Here is a 20,655-nt window from a genome sequence, read left to right as displayed (position 1 = left end):
CCAGGGGACATGGTTGATGTGGTACAAGGGAATAACTGAAGCCCCCTGACATCACTGTATCTGGGCTTTGGTATCATAATTGTTGTTTGTTTAATTAGGAAGAATCTATACAATTGGAGCATGTTATAATCTCCTCATGGATATCTGAAATGTGTAATCTAATCTTAATCTAACTTTGTAGAACACTTTTAAGTTTCATTTCCCTCCACTGAGTAGGCCTTATTTATTTCCCTATGGTCCAAGTTGATGTGTTATTTTGTCATTGGACTTCTTTAATATGGCAGCTAGCTGTAGTCGTCTGTATTAGTGTAACTTACAACTGGAAGAGTAGGATGAAGTTGAAGGCATGGCTCATAGGCTTGCTGAGGAAGAGGAGCCCCAACACATGGAGATTAGGCTGTAGCTTCTCCTCCAGAGTCTGTCTGGCCGCGTCCTGTTGCAGGAGGCCCGTGTCTGAAACAGAGACGACAGGTTTCAGAAATCAAACCTCCCTGGGAGACAATGCTGTATTTCTGGGAGAAACAGCGATTCCTGGTGACAGGTCCATTTTGGAGAATAAGCGTGAGGGATAAATGCAGTTGGGAACTGTGCGGCTCAGTCAGCCGCTGAGAGCGTAATGGATGAGTGGTGCCATCCTTCAGCGCCGCCGAGGTCCGCCACACATCCCTCTCCATTGCCTCGCCATAGAAGACACACACTTTGATTCTGGGAGTACCTTCTCACTCCACTTTTATGTGGTAAATAATGAATCAGCAGAGAGATGAATGGGAGAGATAGAGAGAATGCAGCGAGAATGCAGCGAGATGAATACGGACAGATCAAAAAAGGAGGTGTTGAGGAGGAGGAGGTATATCAGATCACTGACAATAAGTCATAGCCTGATAATCCTTCTAGCAGCCTAACGGAATAGCAGATATGACAAAGCACATTGAAGAGTTATAACCCTGAATATGAACATAATGCCCGCTCATTCAAAATGTTTAGAAAGGCAAGGACTCCACCGTGCTCCAACTGATAATGCTTTGGGCCTTAACAGTAAGACTACAATGGCAGAGAGAGGAAGTGTGAGAAAGAGATAAAATAATATAGTGCAATATAATAAACTCATATCGCAGACACTCCAAGTGGCTCTTTAGAAATAAGTGCGTTTCTTTCAACACAACACTTGAACAGATTCAGGCATCTGTTTCTGCATGCAGATAAAACAAGCACACGCATCACAAAGCAGTCTCTACATATGGTTTTACTACATCTGGGTGAATGAGACATGAATGGCCACGGAATACAACATACTGTCATTCCTAATGGCACACAAGTTTGGGGACTCGTCTATTAAAATTACAAATAGCTCTCAAAATCAGTTGTGTCAGTCAGCCAGGTATCTCTATAATAAGTCTTTGGCAGCAGAATCAGATTCAATTTTGCACTGCGATAAGACTACTGTACCTCTAATGTAAGAATGAGAGGGGAATAGATTGCAGCAGCTAGAAGGCAATATCAGTCATTTCGCAGAAGAACCCATCTGCTATCCAACAGGACAGCCAAGTCATAAATATGAAGAGATGCAAGATCCCCCACACCTGTCACCCAACTCTCCCCAGCTTTGAGGGAACAGTGAAAGGAACACAAACGTAATATTTATCTGTACACAGCATTTAATGAGTGCTGAATGCAGTATGGTGCTAATGAGTTTGCATAAGCCGAGACATAACAGCCATTGTGGTCAGAGGTTCTTCCTCCTATTGGACAACAATTCAATGGCTAATCTTCAAGTAATATTACAGTATACTCCAAAGGCAGAACACAGCAGGATACAGAATTAGCTATTGATTTATTTTACACCTAGAGTGTCGTATAACTGTGTTTTAAATGACAGTTATGATATTAGGGGCCGACTATACGAAGAACTTTGGTCTCCCAGTGCTGTGATTCTTTGAAAGGATAAAGAGCATAATCTAATCCACCAGAAAAGACTTAACAAATATTACAACAAATATTATGGTTAAACTCAAGTATACTAATTGATTAAAAAAAATATATATTTTGGGATAAAAAAAATTCAAAAGGTATAATGCAAATTATATCATAACTAGGAATGGTGGATTTATGTCAAACATGCAGCTAACAAAAATATATTGAAATGTCAGCTCTACTCAAAATTACAACCAAATAATTGCAGCATTACCGCAAAAATGGAAAAGGCAGGTTGAAGGGAGAGATAGTAAGGAACTTGTCTGTCGGCCCTGCATTAATGACCCAAATTGGCTAAATAAAATTGTGATAAATGAAAAAGTATACCAGTTTCATTTAAGAACCAAAAAATGTACAGCTGTGCCATATAGATTGCAAAATAGTTGGGAAGATATTTTCTGGATTCAAAACTTTTTCAATTTATATGATTATACAAAATTCTTACAACCAATAGAATGTTATTTATAGTAACAGTCAAAAGTTTGGACACACCTACTCATTCCAGGTTTTTTTATTTTTTTATTTTTTACTATTTTCTACATTGTAGAATAATTGTGAAGACATCAAAACTATGAAATAACACACATGGAATCATGTAGTAACCAAAAAAGTGTTAGACAATTCAAAATATATGTTACATTTGAGATTCTTCAATGTAGCCACCCTTTGCCTTGATGAGGTACTCATTTTTGCAGCAATTCGACCATGAAGGCCTGAGTCACACAGTCTCCTCTGAACAGTTGATGTTATAATGTGTCTGTTACTTGAACTCTGTGAAGCATTTATTTGGGCTCCAATCTGAGGTGCAAATAGTTGCCGATTTATGAGGCTGGTAACTCTAATGAACCTATCCTCTGCAGCAGAGGTAACTCTGGGTCTTCCTTTCCTGTGGCGGTCCTCATGAGAGCCAGTTTCTGTCACACCCTGATCTGTGTCACCTGTCTTTGTGATTGTCTCCACCCTCCTCCAGGTGTTGCCCATCTTCCCCATTATCCCCTGTGTATTTCTACCTGTGTTTTCTGTTTGCCTTTTGCCAGTTTGTTTTGTTCGTAGAACCTACCAGCGTTTTCTTTCCCTGCTCCTGTTTTCCAGTTTCCCGGTTCTGACCGTTCTGCCTGCCCTGACCCTGAACTTGCCTGTCGTCCTGTACCTTTGCCCCACTACTCTGGATTACCGACCTCTGCCTGACCTAACCCCGAGTCCGCCTGCTGTTCCAGTACCTTACACCCTCTCTGGATTATTGACCCCTGCCTGCCTTGACCTATCGTTTGCCTGCCCTTGTTTAAAGAACAAACGTTTGTTTCTTCAACACTGTCTTAACCTGGGTCATACCTTCAAATATAATAGTTTCATCATAACGCTTGATGGTTTTGCGACTGCACTTGAAGAAACGTTCAAAGTTCTTGAAATTTTCCACATAGACTGACCTTCATGTCTTAAAGTAGTGATGGACTGTCGTTTCTCTTTGCTTATTTGAGCTGTTCTTGCCATAAAATGGCTATTTTCTGTATACCACCCCTACCTTGTCACGTCACATCACAACTGATTGGCTTAAATGCAATAAGGAAAGAAATTCCACAAATTAACTTTTAACAATGCATTCCACTTGACTACCTCAGAAGCTGGTTGAGAGAATGCAAAGAGTGTGCAAAGCTGTCATCAAGGCAAAGGGTGGCTACTTTGTTTAACAGTTTTTTGGTTACTACATTATTCCATATGTGTTACTTCATAGTTTTGATGTCTTCACTATTATTCTACAATGTAGAAAATTGTTTTAAAAAATCAAGAAAAAACCTGGAATGAGTAGGTGTGTCCAAACTTTTGACTGGTACTGTTTTTACAAAACTGTTTATGGGGGATTGGAAATTATTCAGACAATTACATTGATGGAAGTCACAATCTATCTTCAATATTGAAGCGCTGATCTACCCCCTAAAAAAATGGCATAATCTAACCAACAGTAAAGACTTTGTAAATAATTCACCAGGCCAAACGTCAAAACTGAGTAAGTACACTGATGAAATGAACAACAACAAACGTGTAATGATTTTGAAGCTCAATAACATAACTGATCCCCCCTTTCTCTATCAATGAAATCCAGAGGTCTGTTATACCTTCTCTATAACATAGCCCGTATAAGATGTGTTATAACTTCTCTTTAACATAGCCCGAATAAGATGTGTTTTAACTTCTCTATAACATGAGATAATTAATTTTGAACCTTTTCAGTTTTGCATTTGTTTTGATGTTTATCATGCAATGTCCCCGTGATGAATGGGATATCTGTGTTGTTCTTATTGGAATCCATTTTAAACCAGACAATATGTAACAGATAGCAGCTGCACATTTTTTTGCCCAGAGAAATCCATCTTTTTAATAGCTCTCTTATTAAATCCCAACAAGCTAACCTGTATACCAGGACCATGAGCGCGTAATTGAATCATGGAATATCAGGCCATTGCAAAAGCTATCAGATGACACTGTCAACCGGGCATATAAATTAAAGCAGCATCTAGCCAAAGGAAATACTGCTCTGGTCACATACGTGACAGTAATAAAGCAATTATTTAGCATTAGAGTTTTATTAAAAACTATATTAACAGGGATGTGTGATCAATTTCAAGCGTTTTATGACCATAATGGCAGGGCTAGCATGAAAGGCACCTTGGTCATGTGATATGATAGAAAGATTGCTCCACTTATCAGCACAATGAATAAGCTCAAATAAAAAAAGTAGAGAAAAAGGAAGCTAAAATGCAATGATTATCCTCGTTGAGTGTAAAATATAATTGATTTTGACCAAGATAATTGACATTGCCAAGATCATAAAATAGTTTGATTGACAAACACATTTAGAGACTCATCATAAAATCCCTTGAGAGGAGTGATCTACAATATTAGTACTTGACTCTTGAGTTTAGATCATTAGATACAGGCGCCATTACTATGAAAAAGAGGTGCATCAGTGGATATGTTTCCCTGGTGTAGTCAGGGACAGATAAGGCCACCTCCCTCACCCTGGAAAGCAGCAGAGATTCTGAAAAGCTTTCATAAACAAGCCTCAAGTTCCACACACTTTTTTCTGATAGGGCAGCCACTTTCCATCCCTCCATTCATCTTCATTAGCTGACTATTCCCTCCATCTCTTGTCCAAAATACTTAATGTTTTCCTCCATGGGGCCCCGGCCTACCCTGATTAGTTAGCGCTGATGCTGTTGGATTCCTGCCTGCGTCTTAATCCCCTCTGCTGATGTTCCTTGCTGCATTTCACACCAAAAACAATACAGCCACCATCTGTTTCAGGGACCCAGGCATTTCATGTGGTACACACTATCTCCTCACTAACTAATGACAAAAAAGCACACAAACAAATATATTCTCTATTAATTAGGGAACCAGTTACATTTAACACTATTAGACTGATTGTTAAAAGGAGAATCTCAGCTAACATGTAGGATCAGAGAAAACTGCTATCCTACTAGGTAGGTTAATGATGACGCAGGTCAGGATATTCCTCCACTTGCAGAATACTGTTTATGAAAATGTCATTTTCACTAATGTTATTTGGGCCTCACAGCAGAAATGCAATCTCAAAAGAGAGTATCAAACAATCTGGATCCGCACCAATTTCCAACAGCTGGGCACAATTAACAAGCATCATGTGATGGTGAGGTCCGGAAACCCCTGGAGATAAGCCCATGACTGACAAAGCAGAATGCAATGCAGCACTACATGTGGACAATTCAACTCCTTTATCTAACTGTGGATGGTTCCTGGATGTTCAGACTGAGCACAACAAAATGGTCAAACATGTTACATCAGTGCCTTCATAAAGTATTCAGACCCCTTTACTTTTTCAACATTTTGTGATGTAACAAAGTGGGCAGGGTTGGGTAGTAAAGGATTACAAAGAAACAGTAACTGTAATCCATTATGTTACCAGGAAAAATATTACCTTTAAATGATTACTTTTAAATTCAGAAAGGAGGTTTTCAAAAACATATCTTTGACACTTCTCTGTTTACCCTAGGACATTAAAATCAGCATTGGAAAAAGGTGCAAGTTTAAGTTTGTAAACACAAGTCAGAGACCACTATGATGACACTCCAAATGGGTTTGATGGATCACGGGAAAAGAGCAGGAATAGGCTTTTGTAGGCTACAGTCCAAGCTATGTCTTCCATTGGAGTGAGTGCTGCCAGCATCCAAAGATTATGCAACTTGAATAAACGCTTGGAGGTAAGGATGACAGCAGTGGTGTAGTCTACGACGAGATGATATCAGTAATTATTGATATCCACATAGAGCATTGATGTGAATAACACTGCTGCTCTCTCATATAGCTATTTGCACCTTACGGATTGTGGTTGTTGTGGATGGCTGTTCACAAATCTAAATGTGTATTTTAACCCAAAATTGGTTGAATTCAAGAAGTTTAAGCTGCCTATCAATCAATGTTTGTGAAACCAGTGGACAGCCAGTGAAAAATGTGCTCATACAACAGCTGAAGCAAAAGTGGGGCATTCATTGCTCAATCTAATTCATGCTGATAAATATTTTTTATCCATAGGCCTCATGAATACCTGTGAATAACTATGAAATAACACATATGGAATAATATAGTAACCAAAAAAGTGTTAAACAATTTAAAATATATTTTACATTTGAGATTCTTCGAAGTAGCCACCCATTGCCTTGATGACAGCTTTGTACATGCATGGCATTCTCTTAACCAGCTTCATAAGGCAGTCACTTGGAATGCATTTCAAGTAACAGGTGTGCCTTGTTAAAAGTTCATTTGTGGAATTTCTTTCCTTCTTAATGTGTTTGAGTCATCAGTTGTTTCGTGACAAGGTAGGGGTGGTATACAGAAGATAGCCCTATTTGGTAAAAGACCAAGTCCATTTTATGGCAAGAACAGCTCAAATGAGCAAAGAGAAACGACAGTCCATCATTACTTTAAGACGTGAAGGTCAATCAAGTGCAGTCACAAAAACCATCAAGTGCTATGATGAAACTGGCTCTCATGAGGCCCGCCAGAGGAAAGGAAGACCCAGTGTTACCTCTGCTGCAGAGCATAAGTTAAAATAATTGCTTCAAGGAGTTCAAGTAACAGACACATCTCAACATCAACTGTTCAGAGGAGACTGCGCGAATCAGGCCACGGTCGAATTGCTGCAAAGAAACCACTACTAAAGGACACCAATGAGAAGAAGAGACTTGCTTGGGCAAAGAAACACGAGCAATGGACATTAGACCGGTGGAAATCTATCCTTTTGTTCTGATGAGTCCAAATTTGAGATTCCAACTGCCGTGTCTTTGTGAGACGCAGAGTAGGTGAGCGGATGACCGACGCATGTGTGGTTCCCACGGTGATGCATGGAGGAGGAAGTGTGATGGTGCTTTGCTGGTGACACGGTCAGTGATTTACTTAGAATTCAAGGCACACAACCAGCATGGCTACCACAGCATTCTGCAGCGATACGCCATCCCATCTGGTTTGCTCTTAGTCCCACTATCATTTGTTTTTCAACAGGACAATGACCCAACACACCTCCAGGCTGTGTAAGGGCTATTTGACCAAGAAGGAGAGTGATGGAGTGCTGCATCAGATGACCTGGCCTCCACAATCCCCCGACATTACCCTAATTGAAATGGTTTGGTATGAGTTGGACTGCAGAGTGAAGGAAATGCAGCCAACGAGTGCTCAGCATATTTGGGAACTCCTTCTAGACTGTTGGAAAAGCATTCCAGGTGAAGCTGGTTGATAGTAGCCAAGAATGTGCAAAGCTGTCATCAAGGCAAAGGGTGACTACTTTGATGAATCTCAAATATAAAATATATATAACACTTTTTATATATATAACACTTTTTTGGTCACTACATGATTCCATATGTGTTGTTTCATAGTTTTGATGTATACACTATTATTCTACAATGTTGAAAACTGTAAAAATAAAGAAAAGCCCTGGGATGAGTGGTGTGTCTAAACTTTTGACTGGTACTGTATATGAAGATAAAAACACTAATATATCTTGATTACATAAGTATTCAACCCCATGAGTCAATACATGTTAGAATCACCTTTGGCAGTGATTACAGCTGCAAATATTTCTTGGTAAGTCTCTAAGAGCAAGTCTCTAATCTTTCTGGGTAAGTCTCTAAACTATCTAGAGGAGTAAAACAAGGTTGTCCACTATCGGCATATCTGTTTATTATTGCCATCGAAATGTTAGCTGCAAAGATTAGATCAAACAATAATATTAAGGGATTAGAAATCCGTGGCCTAAAAACTAAGGTGTCATTGTACGCTGATGATTCATGTTTTCTTTTAAAACCACAATTGGAGTCTCTCCACAGCCTCTTAGAGGATCTAGATACTTTTGCTATCCTCTCTGGATTAAAACCAAATTATGATAAATGTACCATATTACGTATTGGATCACTAGAAAATGCACATTTTACATTATCATGTAGTTTACCAATTAAATGGTCTGACGGAGATGTAGACATACTCGGTATACAAATCCCAAAGGAAAGAAATTATCTCACTCCAATCAATTTTTATAGAAAGTTAGCAAAAATAGATAAGATCTTGCTGCCATGGAAAGGAACATACCTGTCTATTTGTGGAAAAATCACCCTGATTAACTCCTTAGTTATATCACAGTTTACCTATTTGCTTAAGGCTTTGCCTACACCTAGTGACCTGCTTTTTAAATTATATGAACAAAAAATATTCCATTTTATTTGGAACGGCAAACCAGATAAAATATGAATTCGGTGGGCAGAAATTATAAAATATTAAAGCATTAGACCTCTCACTAAAGGCATCAGTCATACAAAAGTTATACTTAAATCCAAACTGGTTCTCTAGTCAATTGGTACGAATTTCTCATCCTATATTCAGGAAGGGCCTTTTCCCCTTTATTCAGATTACACCTGCTCACTTTCAGTTGTTTGAAAAGGAAAGAATCTCCAAAATATCTTTCTTTTTTAAACAAGCCTTAGAAAGTTGGTTGCAATTTCAGTTTAATCCACCTGAAAGGACGGAACAAATAGTACAACAAATATTGTGGTTAAATTCAAATATACTAATTGATAAAAAAAACTGTATTTATCGAATACATTTTTAAAAAATGTATAAATTTAGTGAATGATATCATAAATAGGACTGGTGGAGTTGTCGCACATGCAGATAACACAGACATATGGAAATGTCTGCTCTACCCAAAATTACAACCAATTAATTGCAGCATTACCACAATAATGGAAGAGGCAAGTAGAAGGGGAAAAAAGTAAGGAACTTGTATGTCGGCCCTGTCGTAAAGAACATAAATGGTTAAAGAAAAGTGTGATAAATAAAAACATATACCAATTTCATTTAAGGACCAAAAAACTGACAGCTGTGCCATATAAATTGCAAAATAGTTGGGAAGAGATTTTCGATGTACCCATTCCATGGCACATGGTTTATGAATTGATACGCAAAACAACGCCGGATTCAAAACTTTGCATTTTTCAATATAAATTACTATACAAAATTCTTGCAACTAATAGAATGTTATATATATGGGGGATACAATCTTCCCAGCTCTGCAGATTCTGCTGTGAGGAGGCAGAGTCATTAGATCATTTATTTTGGTATTGTCCATATGTAGCTCATTTTTGGTCACAGTTCCAGGAATGGCTGAAGAATTTCAACATTTGCCTAGAACTAACACTACAGATAGCAATACTGGGTGATTTGAAAAGCCATAGTCAATCAATCAATAATATAATAATTATTATAGCAAAAATGTTTATTTTTAATTTACAATCTGTAGAAGCTATGAGAATAGGAAGGTTCAATTATTTTGTGAAGCATCATAGCACAGTTGAAAAATATATGGTAAGTAGAAATCCGAAATGGATGATGTTGAGAGACAGATGGGAGGGGTTGAATGGAGCTGAAGGGTGGGACTAATAACAATATAAACAATGTAAAGCATATTGGATCTGTAAAATGTATATAGGTTCGGAACTTTTGTGAAATAGCATAGTTACAAATAGAAATCAAACAGGATGGACATCAGAAATAGAGGAAGGACTAAGAACAAACAAGAGAACAATTGTAAAGTAGACTGTGTCTGTATAAGATGTATGGATTGAAGGTAGAAGCAGAAGTGTTTATTAGTTTACTCCAATTGGGGGATCGGCGGAAGGGTTTGCGGGGAATAATAATAAAGGTATATTCTTTAAAAAAGTATGTATGTCTATATAGGTATGTATATATGTGTGTATATATATGCATGCGTGTATGGATATATATACTTACCAAAAAAATAAGGGGGATTGGAAATGATGCTCTAAGAGCTTCACATACCTGGACTGTACAATATTTGCACATTTTATTTTGTACAATTCTTCAAGCTCTGTCAAGTTGGTTGTTGATCATTGCTAGACAAATATTTTCAGGTCTGGCCATGCATTTATTTTTACTCAAACTTATTTAGGCTTGCCATAACAAATGGGTTGAATATTTAATGACTAAAGACATTTTAGCTTTAAATTTTCCACTTTGACAGTATGGGGTACTGTGTGTAGGCCAGTGACACAACATCTCAATTGAATCCATTTTAAATTTAGGCTGTAAAAAAACAAAATGTGGAAAAAGTCAAGAGGTGTGAATACTTTCTGAAGGCACTCTATCTGTACTGTTTGGGTGACCATTTGCAATGGTTTACCTGCTTCTTCCCCATCCTCCACCTCCTCTTCCTCCTCCTCTGTATTAGTGAGAACAGGCTCCTCCAATCCAACGTCTTGCATTAGAATTCGCTCTGTCTCTGTAGTCTGAAAAAACAAGGGTTTAATATCCTTTAGTTAAAAAAACATGACAATAAAACAGTGTTTGATATAGACTTTACCTTCAATGACTCAATCTGGACAACTTGGCATCGCTGGAGCAGGTCAACAAAGAGGTATATGAGGAGAGCCTGACAAGAAAAATGAAGGGAACAACTTGTGAATTCTAGGAAAGTGCATCCTCCTCACAACAAATAAACCATTATCCACTCTCCCAATGCCCTTAAAACCCACAATAACATCCACTGCTAGGCCAACAAATGGTCTCGGCTGATAGCGTTCTATCTGACCTGAGAATAGGTTTTATACCTACTTGAGCGATGTACAAAATAAATATCATGACACAACATCAGCACAACAATATATCACAACATATGAACACATCCTGAAATTGAGCATCCAATTGAATGAAAGTTTGTAATCAAAATAAAATAACTGTCCCACTATAAAATAATATTGTAGGTCACATGGTACTGTAGGACAGTCAGTTAAGAACAAATTCTTATTTACAATGACGGCCTACCCCAGCCAAACCCGGACGATGCTGGGCCAATTGTGCACCGCACTATGGGACTCCCAATCACGGCCGGATGTGATGCAGCCTGGATTTGAACCAGGGACTGTAGTGACGCCTCTTGCTCTGTGATGCAGTCCCTTCGACCACTGCACCACTCGGGAGCACTCATATAGTACAATGGCGCTAAGCTTACACAGTACTTACATGGCCATTATGTTCCAGTTAAACAACATCAAACTCACCTGCACAAAGAAACCAATTATAAAGGAGACCAGGAAAGGCACGAGTCCTGCATGTGCTATTGTGACAGGAAGTCCTGCAATATAATGTACATCATTTCAGTTATAAAAGTACATAGTTACAAAAAATAATCATGAACAGTCTATCATTTATCACTGAAATCATCATTTTTCATTTAGATATATCAAATTCAGTGGAAGCTGCTGAGGGGAGGATGGCTCATAATAATGGCTGGAACGGAGTTAATGGAATGGTATCAAACACATGGAAACCATGTGTTGGATGTATTCGATACCATTCCACTGATACCTCCCCAATTAAGGTGCCACCAACCTCCTGTGATAGAATTTGGTTTGAATATGATTTTATATATTTGATACCCTACAGGTCATAAACCGCTGTATGAATAATTTCGCAAAAGACAATACGTTCTGTTCATAAATAGAATATGACTCTGGTACAACCAATGACTGTATATATGGATGGACAAAGCCTTCGATCATCATTCATTCCTATGTGAGAACTCAATAACTCAAATTGAAGGCCAACCGGGGTACTGCAGGCTCACATTAATTATCCTTATCTTCTTCTGTGTGTGATTTTCAAATAATTAGTTCGACATACATCTGGTGTTTTAAAAGCAATTATTGGTACCATTATTCTCTAATAAACATTTTTTTATTTACACGAAGATTGACCACGAAATTTGACATTTTTCCATTCACTATAATTGGGATCCTGTTTTCTGCTAACAATACCTGCAGTACCGCGGTCTGCCTTGAACATCTGTGGCAACAATTACTGAGGCAGACGTTCCACCCTGAGTACAACTCACCTAAGATTCCAGTTCCCAGTATCGTTGCAATTGACATAAAATCTAGAAGAATGTGAGGCAGAGAAGTTACACACGAATCCTAACTTGAGATAGCCTATATGTTCATAACTCTTCATGCAAACCTGCCATTGACATCAATACATGATTTACATGAATGTTTCATTCGTATTTAGAGTATTTGTCCAAACTCCTTTCATATTTACTTTAACAATAGGTGGGATTGACCCAACATGACAAACTATCATGTCCAATAAGGCAAGGGGCAAAACTACAAATTGTCTACCCTAGTGTCTGTAAATAAACAAGCAGTTATAGACTATCTATTGACATGGTGCACAAGGTTGTTCATAAATATTTCAGATCCCGGTAGATAAAGGTATATTCATTACATCTAGCAGCACCTGCTGGTGCATCCTGCCCTGGGCTATTCAATCCCCAGATGGGCATGTGCAAACCTCAGGTTAGAAACTCATAACAGACAAGTTACAGAAATGCTTGCAGAACTTATTGTTGCCATAAATAAATAAAACGTACAAACCCGATGGATATACAACGTACATTTTCATGTTAGAAAAAATGTTGTAAATTATTTTGGGTCGTTCTTGGCCTGACATCCTTTTCATCAAACTGTTATTACGTTTTCATCATCATCACATCCTGCTTAATATTCTCACATCTACAATTTGGATTCACACATATGGTCGTTTATAACTACAAATGATGTGTCATCAGTCTCTTTATGTCCTTTTACTTTCAGCTGTTGTAAGTGCGACTTAAAAATGACACTCCCTGAAAGACAAGAAGCTTGAATACAATAAGAGCTGCATTTCCAAACCCACCATAATGGAGGTTTAATGACAATGAAATTAGCTGCATTGGAATGATCTAATCTCAGTCAGTGTGTGTACAATTGTGTTTCATATGTGTTTAATATTAATCTCTAAGGTTTTAGCTACAGTGACTGTAAAAAATAAAAAACCTATGAGCTTTATGAATCTCCTTTGTTATGGTCCGTCTAGGCTAGCCTACGCATGATGAGGAGCCACGAAAACGTACTGAAATGGCCAGGAACAAGCTCCAGTGCGCATCAGCATCCAGTAGGGTTGTGCAGTGGCATGATGATTTCACAGACCAGCAGTATGTTTTTAGCGAGTGCTTTCCTACATTTACCACAACCTATTTGACTGAGCGTACAAAGTGAAGTTTGAATTAGTGAAATGGACCAGGTGCATTCATGCTATTTAATTGTATGTCGGCGTGGGGTGAAATTATCACGGAAAAACATCCTGTCGCGGTTTTCAACATCCATTCAAATGTTGCTTTTTTTCTGATACTCACAGCACTGCAGGTAAATTAATCTCAATTTCCAGGGTTTATCCTGGTTTTTCCGCGTAATTTTGATGGACATAGTCGTGACATGGCGCTCAGAAATGGGATATGGGCTTTGAAATATTTCTTCTGCGGCGGTCGCCATCATTTCGTCGTCGTCCTCCTAGCCGTACTAAATCCACTGCACCTGGGATCAGAGCAGTGGTAAAGCGCGTGCGCGGGGGATGTTTGCTACCAAACGCATCCGTATGTAAATAGGACACCTTTTTGTGGTATAATTGAGACATGTTGATAAGGAATACGACATTACATTTACCAAGGCGGTCTAGTGGTGTATACACTGGGTGAAAATCCTAAAATTATAACATCAATTAGGTAGGCTACATAGTTTACCACTTCCAATACCATGGACAGCGACGCCATACCGGATAATCTAATATTCGGTTAACACAGTGAAACTACGCTTGGGGGAAATTTGAGACCATTTCGGTGGTCTCTGGAGATCTTTCATTGAATTATGCTGGAAGTTGTCATAAATAACCTAATCGGTTAATTCCGTTTTCATCAAATACACAAGCAGAAAGATAACGGATCATGAAGGTTACTTATAAACCTCCCTTTTATTAGACATGGGGAGTAAATTATAGCATATTTCATATAGAATATTTACAACATACTAAAAAACGTGTAATATCATACCAAGAGAGTTATCAAGAGACGCGTTGGACTTTTACCAATACCAAACCATTCATTCCCAATAATTGAGGAATTGTATAGTATTAACAAAAATATTTCACAACTGTGATGAATGAATTTAGTTAATAATGCATAACACTAAAACTGAAACTAAACTATTTCCATGTAGATGTCAACCATTTCATGTATTCCTTCATTGGATAAACAGATTTACAGCCTACATAATAATACAACTAAGCACTTCCTCAAACTGCCATTTTCCTATAACACCCTTGATGATGGCAGTAATTTTTGGCAGTTATTTCCAATGTCTTTAAAACTCTTTAACATATAAAATACTGTAAAAGAACAACAAGATCATGCCAATGTAGCATTTATTGCATATGATACCAATGACATGGGGATTCAATACATGATAGTTCCTGCTTGACCAGCTATATTAAGATACATTTAAAGAAACAAATCCCAAAGGAATTTCAAGTGGCCAAAACCCTGATACCTATTACTTAAGAGACTAAAGACATGATCACAATTTACAACAATATAAGACTGGGTAAACTCACAATCAAGATGCTTAGTGCAAATACATGCAATATTCATGCAAGTCAATGCAGTATTTCATGTAACACATCATGCAACACATCTAGCTTGTGTAATATTATATGATTGTACAAAGCATCACATAAATAACTGTACAATTGAAGACATTTGATATAGCCTATTTGAAGCTCATGGTCCAACTAAAAGCTACTATATTCGGAGGTACAGTAAGAGCATAACAATCTGCCATTTCATACTACATACTACAGTGAATGATGGAACTACTTCCTTACTTACCATGCTTCCAGATAACTCATACCAAAGGCTTGTTGCTGTTGCCTTATAAAACCTTTGTTTATGTAACAAAAAAACATTCACCTGTTCACCTGTTATAAAGGGCATTTTATATGCTACTATGCATGAACAATGTCAACTTCTTAATGATAAAATAAATTAATAAAAATCCTGTAATAAAGTTATGTAATGGTCCTCCGAAGAAGTCCGAAGAAGATTATTAATTGACCAATTTGAAGGAATGAGACAACTGGCTTTTTATAATTTCTTATTATTTTTTTCATGCCACTAAAAATGTAGTAGGCCTACTGTTGTTGAATTAATCCTAAACTAATAGGGTTTTATACAGCACACACTTCATTTTTGGTATCGAAATCAAACAGATTCCTCAATTCAAGCAAAATAACAATGTACACATGTACTATTGACATCAGCCGAAGAACCTTTCTTAAAGCATTCATGATTTTCAAATAAAGGCACGTACATCATTTAAAGCTTAGCTAATATTGTAGTCCCTGAATGAAGTGTTCCTAAATAGCCATTCCATTTCTTTTAAAAAGTTAAGTCAAGTACAATTTCTTTAACAAAATATCATTAAATCCTTATTATGAATTCCAGTGACCTTTATATCACAAATTTGTAAAAACGTTATCAAAAACACAATCACTAGTGCAAATGTCTTATAATGATGACAATAATGATGATGGACAAAGGATTACTAATTGTAATTGATTACTCCTATTGGCATAGGAGACTTTTGGAGACAGTTCCACTACCTTCAAAATCAACATTTATCCTTGAGATGGACACAACAGCATTACATAACCCTGCAATTAAGAAAATATCACTTAAACCCTAAAAAAAATAAGCAAAACAAATGACGTAAATTGCAATATGCAGGTTGTCATTTATTGGTATGATTGATGTACTGGAGGCAGCTCTGAAGGGTAGTCACTAGCTGGCACAGCCACAATGTAATCAAATCTGATTTAAAACATAACCCTAACCACACTGCTAACCTTATGCCTAACCCTAGCCTTAAATGAAGACCAAAAAGTGATTTAAAAAAAACTATAATCATTTGTACGATATAATATAGACAATCTTGACTTTGCCTCAAGCCCTTGTAGTGGAAATCGCTCAGCGCTGCCTCAGACAAGATTCATCCCAATGAATGTCAACGCTCATGCAAAAATAACACATGAAGTCTACCATGAACAAAGCATAACAAATAAGTTAAGTCAAATAACAGCTACTGTAATACTACATATTTCATCCTTACTGTATGTACAAATAGGGAAAGTGAGGTTTGTTTTGTCGACAACCACACTACTCTTGTCCGTTGGTATTGCCATTGCTTCTATATCAAAGTATTGCAGAGACTTGCCTGTTTTTAATAACATTGATCATTGGAGGACTCCAAGTAATTCACAGTTATTAGAAAAATACGGATATCACATTTCACTTTGGGTGCGAGACATTATCAAAGATGAATTATTATTTTTCAATACATCAAAGTAGAAGAAAAAAAACATCCAATCAAAGCACACATCTGGTAGAGAGCACTTTACTGTGCTGGTTATTGGATTCAATCATATGGTGCATGAGACACTGAAAAATAGAATCATACAAAATGCAGTTTTCAGGGACTTCAAATCAAATCAAATTTAAGCATCCTTAAAGCCAGCTTGGGTCTGCAGTCAAGACGGTAATGCGTATGACTAGTATAAGAAGTACGGTTGAGCATGTCAACTGTCAAAACAGGCCATGTCACACCACTGTCACTGTTCACCTCACCAATCATGCCTCTGTAAATATAGCTAATTTCTCACACACTTACTATAATCCAAACATCATGTTCTCCTCTGCTCTGTCATAGATACACATTTGCCTTGCCTGTAGAAAATCACAAGGCACAATGAGAGCAGAACAGAGGGTTGTTGTGCTTTCAGCAGAACTAAGAGCATGGAATGGTGTCATACTGTATGTTTTGTTTGAATGTTTAGACAGAGGCAGAGATTGCTCAATAGGGCATATGAGCATAAACACATCCAGCTGGCCTTATAGTGTTTATCCACTCGTGTAAAAACATGCTGTAGTCAGTGACGCATTACTCACTTCAAAATGCATGTTTATCTATCAAGCTCTGCGTGGTTGTGAATCACTCTGTCTTGTAGATTTAGCTCACTCCTGTGTTCCAGTGTTTCTTCACGTTCTCAGTTTATACGTGCCTGCCTGTCTGGCGTTGTTCCAGACAGCCAGACAGACATGTATAAATGAGGCATTAGGACATCTTGGATAGCCCAGCACTTTCATTGACAGCCAGAAGGATCTAGAAGAAATCAACATTGCTTATTGAACGTTTCGTAAACCTGAACACAGTAGGCGCTCAAGAAGAGTAGTGCAAGAAGGGGTCCCGGTCTCTTCATATTGCTTTAGTGTGATCTCTTTGTAAAAAAAAAAAAAAGTGCCACACTTCATTGTGCAGAGTGAACTTAGGTATCTGAGGCACGTATGCAGATACCATTGGTCTAGGCAGTGCAGCCATACAGTGCCTCTAACCTTGGCTGATTGGATTCGTTGGGTCAATTTGTGTCATCTGGACTGTTTTCAAAGAGGTCAAGCCCACAGCGAATGAGTTTTTCAGCTGAATTGATGGCGTTTATTATCAGTGACAGAGACTTGTTTACAGCGTTGTGTTTTAGTGGATCCAGGGGGTACTTCAGTATGGAGAACTGGGGGACCTTCCCATTCAGACTGTATAACAGGTTCCTGGATCACAGAGGAACAAACAGACCACGGGTAAGTATTCACATTCACTAACTGCTGATTTTCCTGTAAAAAAAAACCTCTTCATTAATAATACCTACTGTATAATTGCTTGACACTCTAAGAGATATTGTACATACAAAATGATCTTGTCACACCCTGTTTTCTGTCAAATATAGGTTACACAATACTGTTGGAAACACAAAACCTTCCCTGTCTATCTATCTGTTTCTCCATCTTTCACACATCCCCTTGGCGCCATCTGGACACAGTAGCAAGAATCAATCTAATTTAGAATCTCAAAACTAAACAGCAGTCAGATACATTTCATGCTACAGGCCATGGTGTAGTCATTTGTAGGTAAAAAATGAGCAGCTTTTGGATCGTTCCTCTTCATGCGTCTGAATCGCACATTGATTTCTTTGGAAGCTGGCTGCACAGACCCTAAGCAGAATAAATAAGGCAATTCTTCATATGTAAACAGGTTAGCCTGCCATCATGACCTTCAGGCTTGAGTTTATACAGTGATTAAGCTCCTCTTTTCTGTGGATGAGAAACACTTTTTAACTTTCAGGTCCCTTTGAGGCTGACTGAGGAATAATTAGAGAACCATTTTGTGTTCCCCAAAAAGGTATGGTTGAGCTTCATTCATGTGAATAAATTAGACTACCCCCCCAGGGCCTAGGATAGGCTGTTGATTGAAGAGTGAACTACTGCATAGGGTCTCATGCAGAACTTTATCCATCTCTCAAGGCCACTCATGCTGCAGTGCCAAGGACAAGCGAGTTCACTAAAGTTCTTATAACTTGTCTTTCTGAAATTTCAACATGATGTTGTAGTAATAAAAATGTGAACATCAATTGGTTCTCACTTTACATACATGCATCCACATACACATACATAATATGTTAGCCCTCAATACTATTTCTTGCCCTTGAGCAGGCGCTTACTTTTATACTGTAGGACAAAGCAGTTTTGAATTGTAAGGCATTCTTGTTGTCAGAAAGGCTGCATGGTGAAATCCCTCCAAGTGTAAGGATATCTAATATTGATCTCAAGTCCCTTGTAACCCTGCATACTTTTTAAATGGAGAAAGAATTCTCCTGCACAACAGAACAAACTAGGTTTAACTACACTAGTCTGTTCCCCCGGTGTCAGTCACAGAACATCAATTCCTTGCTGACAGCATGAAGACGTTTGTTTTAGCCACTCTCTCAAGCCTTACAGAGTGCTTTTTAATGCCATCCATCTCCTCTGTCTCAGCCTGGTCAAATAATTCACAGCTGTCTCCAATGCCTTTACAGTGCTTTGGGGGATACCAGATTGACAGTACAGTATTGTATGTATCAGTATCCGTTTCCTAGTAATCATAATTTAATAATAAGTCAGTCTGAACCGTTATCAAATCTTTGATTGCATTTGACAGGAATTGGCTATTTACGAAACCTGAGGTGAGGAAGTTCAGCTCATCCTTTTCACTATGAGCTTCCTGGCATGCTGTTTCTGTTTCCTCTCCTCTAACTATTAGGAACAGCTACGTTTCTCAGCTGCTGTTTCTGTTTCCTCTCCTCTAACTATTAGGAACAGCTATGTTTCTCAGCTACGTTTCTCAGCTGCTGTTCCTGTTTCCTCTCCTCTAACTATAAGGAACAGCTATGTTTCTCAGCTACGTTTCTCTCAGACAAAGGGCATGAATTCCCATTAGAGGTTTGGGTAATAAGTGTACACACAGCACAGTGGGGAAACAGAGGGGCCAGTCAGTTGGGACTAATTCCCAGCAGTAACAGGGAGTGTGCTCAGAGTGCGGTAATGACTAGATATTGGCTTGTAAGGGCCCAGAGCACCTGATCTATTTCATACACCTTGATTTAATTTAAAGTCACATCACACCAGGATATGCTGATTACCATCTGATTACAATCACATGTCACTTTGACAACTGCAATTTCTCGTATGGTATACCCGGTGTCTGTACGAAGTAATTAAACAACAACAACACGATTGGTGGGAGTCAGACAGGTTCAACACTCACAGGAAAAAAACTATTGCAATTCCCATGGTCAGCACAGGGAATTGGGAATATGTATACTATATATCTATCTATGTATGTTGATTAGTCACCTCTTGTTATAGCTCTGTGTCATGTAGCATCTCACCTGACCTATCATCCTCATGCAAATTACAGTAATGCCATGAACATTCTAATGCATCTGAAATCTTTCCCTCCACACACACCATGACCCACCTATCAGTACAATAGCTCCCCTATCTACTGTACTGTATATGCTCCACCAATATAAATGTACTCCTGTTTTATTTATCTGTTATTTTACCAGGTAAGTTGACTGAGAACACATTCTCATTTACAGCAATGACCTGGGGAATAGTTACAGGGGAAAGGAGGGGGATGAATGAGCCAATTGTAAACTGGGGATTATTAGGTGAACATGATGGTTTGAGGGCCAGATTGGGAATTTAGCTGGGATCTTTAATGACCTCAGAGAGTCAGGACACCCGTTTAACATCCCATCTGAAAGACGGCACCCGACACAGGGCAGTGTCCCCAATCACTGCCCTGGGGTATTGGGGTATTTTTTAGACCAGAGGAAAGAATGCCTCCT

The 20,655-nt window shown here is 38.3% G+C and overlaps 2 protein-coding genes across 3 annotated transcripts in view; both read right to left on the bottom strand.

The window, feature by feature from the left end:
- si:ch211-51h4.2 overlaps positions 1-13,926 on the bottom strand; it is a 97,619-nt gene extending 83,693 nt beyond the window's left edge. For both annotated transcript variants that reach the window (XM_036978257.1, XM_021604126.2), the window contains exons 1-6: positions 13,745-13,926; positions 12,407-12,448; positions 11,574-11,647; positions 10,877-10,945; positions 10,697-10,802; positions 318-453 (exon numbers count right to left, since the gene is read on the bottom strand). In XM_036978257.1, coding sequence (XP_036834152.1) covers positions 318-453; positions 10,697-10,802; positions 10,877-10,945; positions 11,574-11,647; positions 12,407-12,448; positions 13,745-13,883 — 566 coding nt within the window. In that variant the 5' untranslated portion in view covers positions 13,884-13,926. The remainder of the gene's footprint in view (positions 1-317; positions 454-10,696; positions 10,803-10,876; positions 10,946-11,573; positions 11,648-12,406; positions 12,449-13,744) is intronic.
- Positions 13,927-14,788: 862 nt separating this feature from the next.
- LOC110524461 (inactive N-acetylated-alpha-linked acidic dipeptidase-like protein 2) overlaps positions 14,789-20,655 on the bottom strand; it is a 282,881-nt gene continuing 277,014 nt past the window's right edge. Inside the window, exon 14 of the mRNA XM_021604123.2 lies at positions 14,789-18,037. Within this exon, the coding sequence (XP_021459798.2) occupies positions 17,851-18,037 (187 nt within the window). The 3' untranslated portion in view covers positions 14,789-17,850. The remainder of the gene's footprint in view (positions 18,038-20,655) is intronic.

The sequence above is a fragment of the Oncorhynchus mykiss genome, chromosome 5 (assembly GCF_013265735.2).
Source record: "Oncorhynchus mykiss isolate Arlee chromosome 5, USDA_OmykA_1.1, whole genome shotgun sequence".
NCBI lineage: Eukaryota > Metazoa > Chordata > Actinopteri > Salmoniformes > Salmonidae > Oncorhynchus > Oncorhynchus mykiss.
The sequence above is the reverse complement of the archived record's forward strand: the minus strand, read 5'-3'. Positions and strand labels throughout refer to the sequence as shown.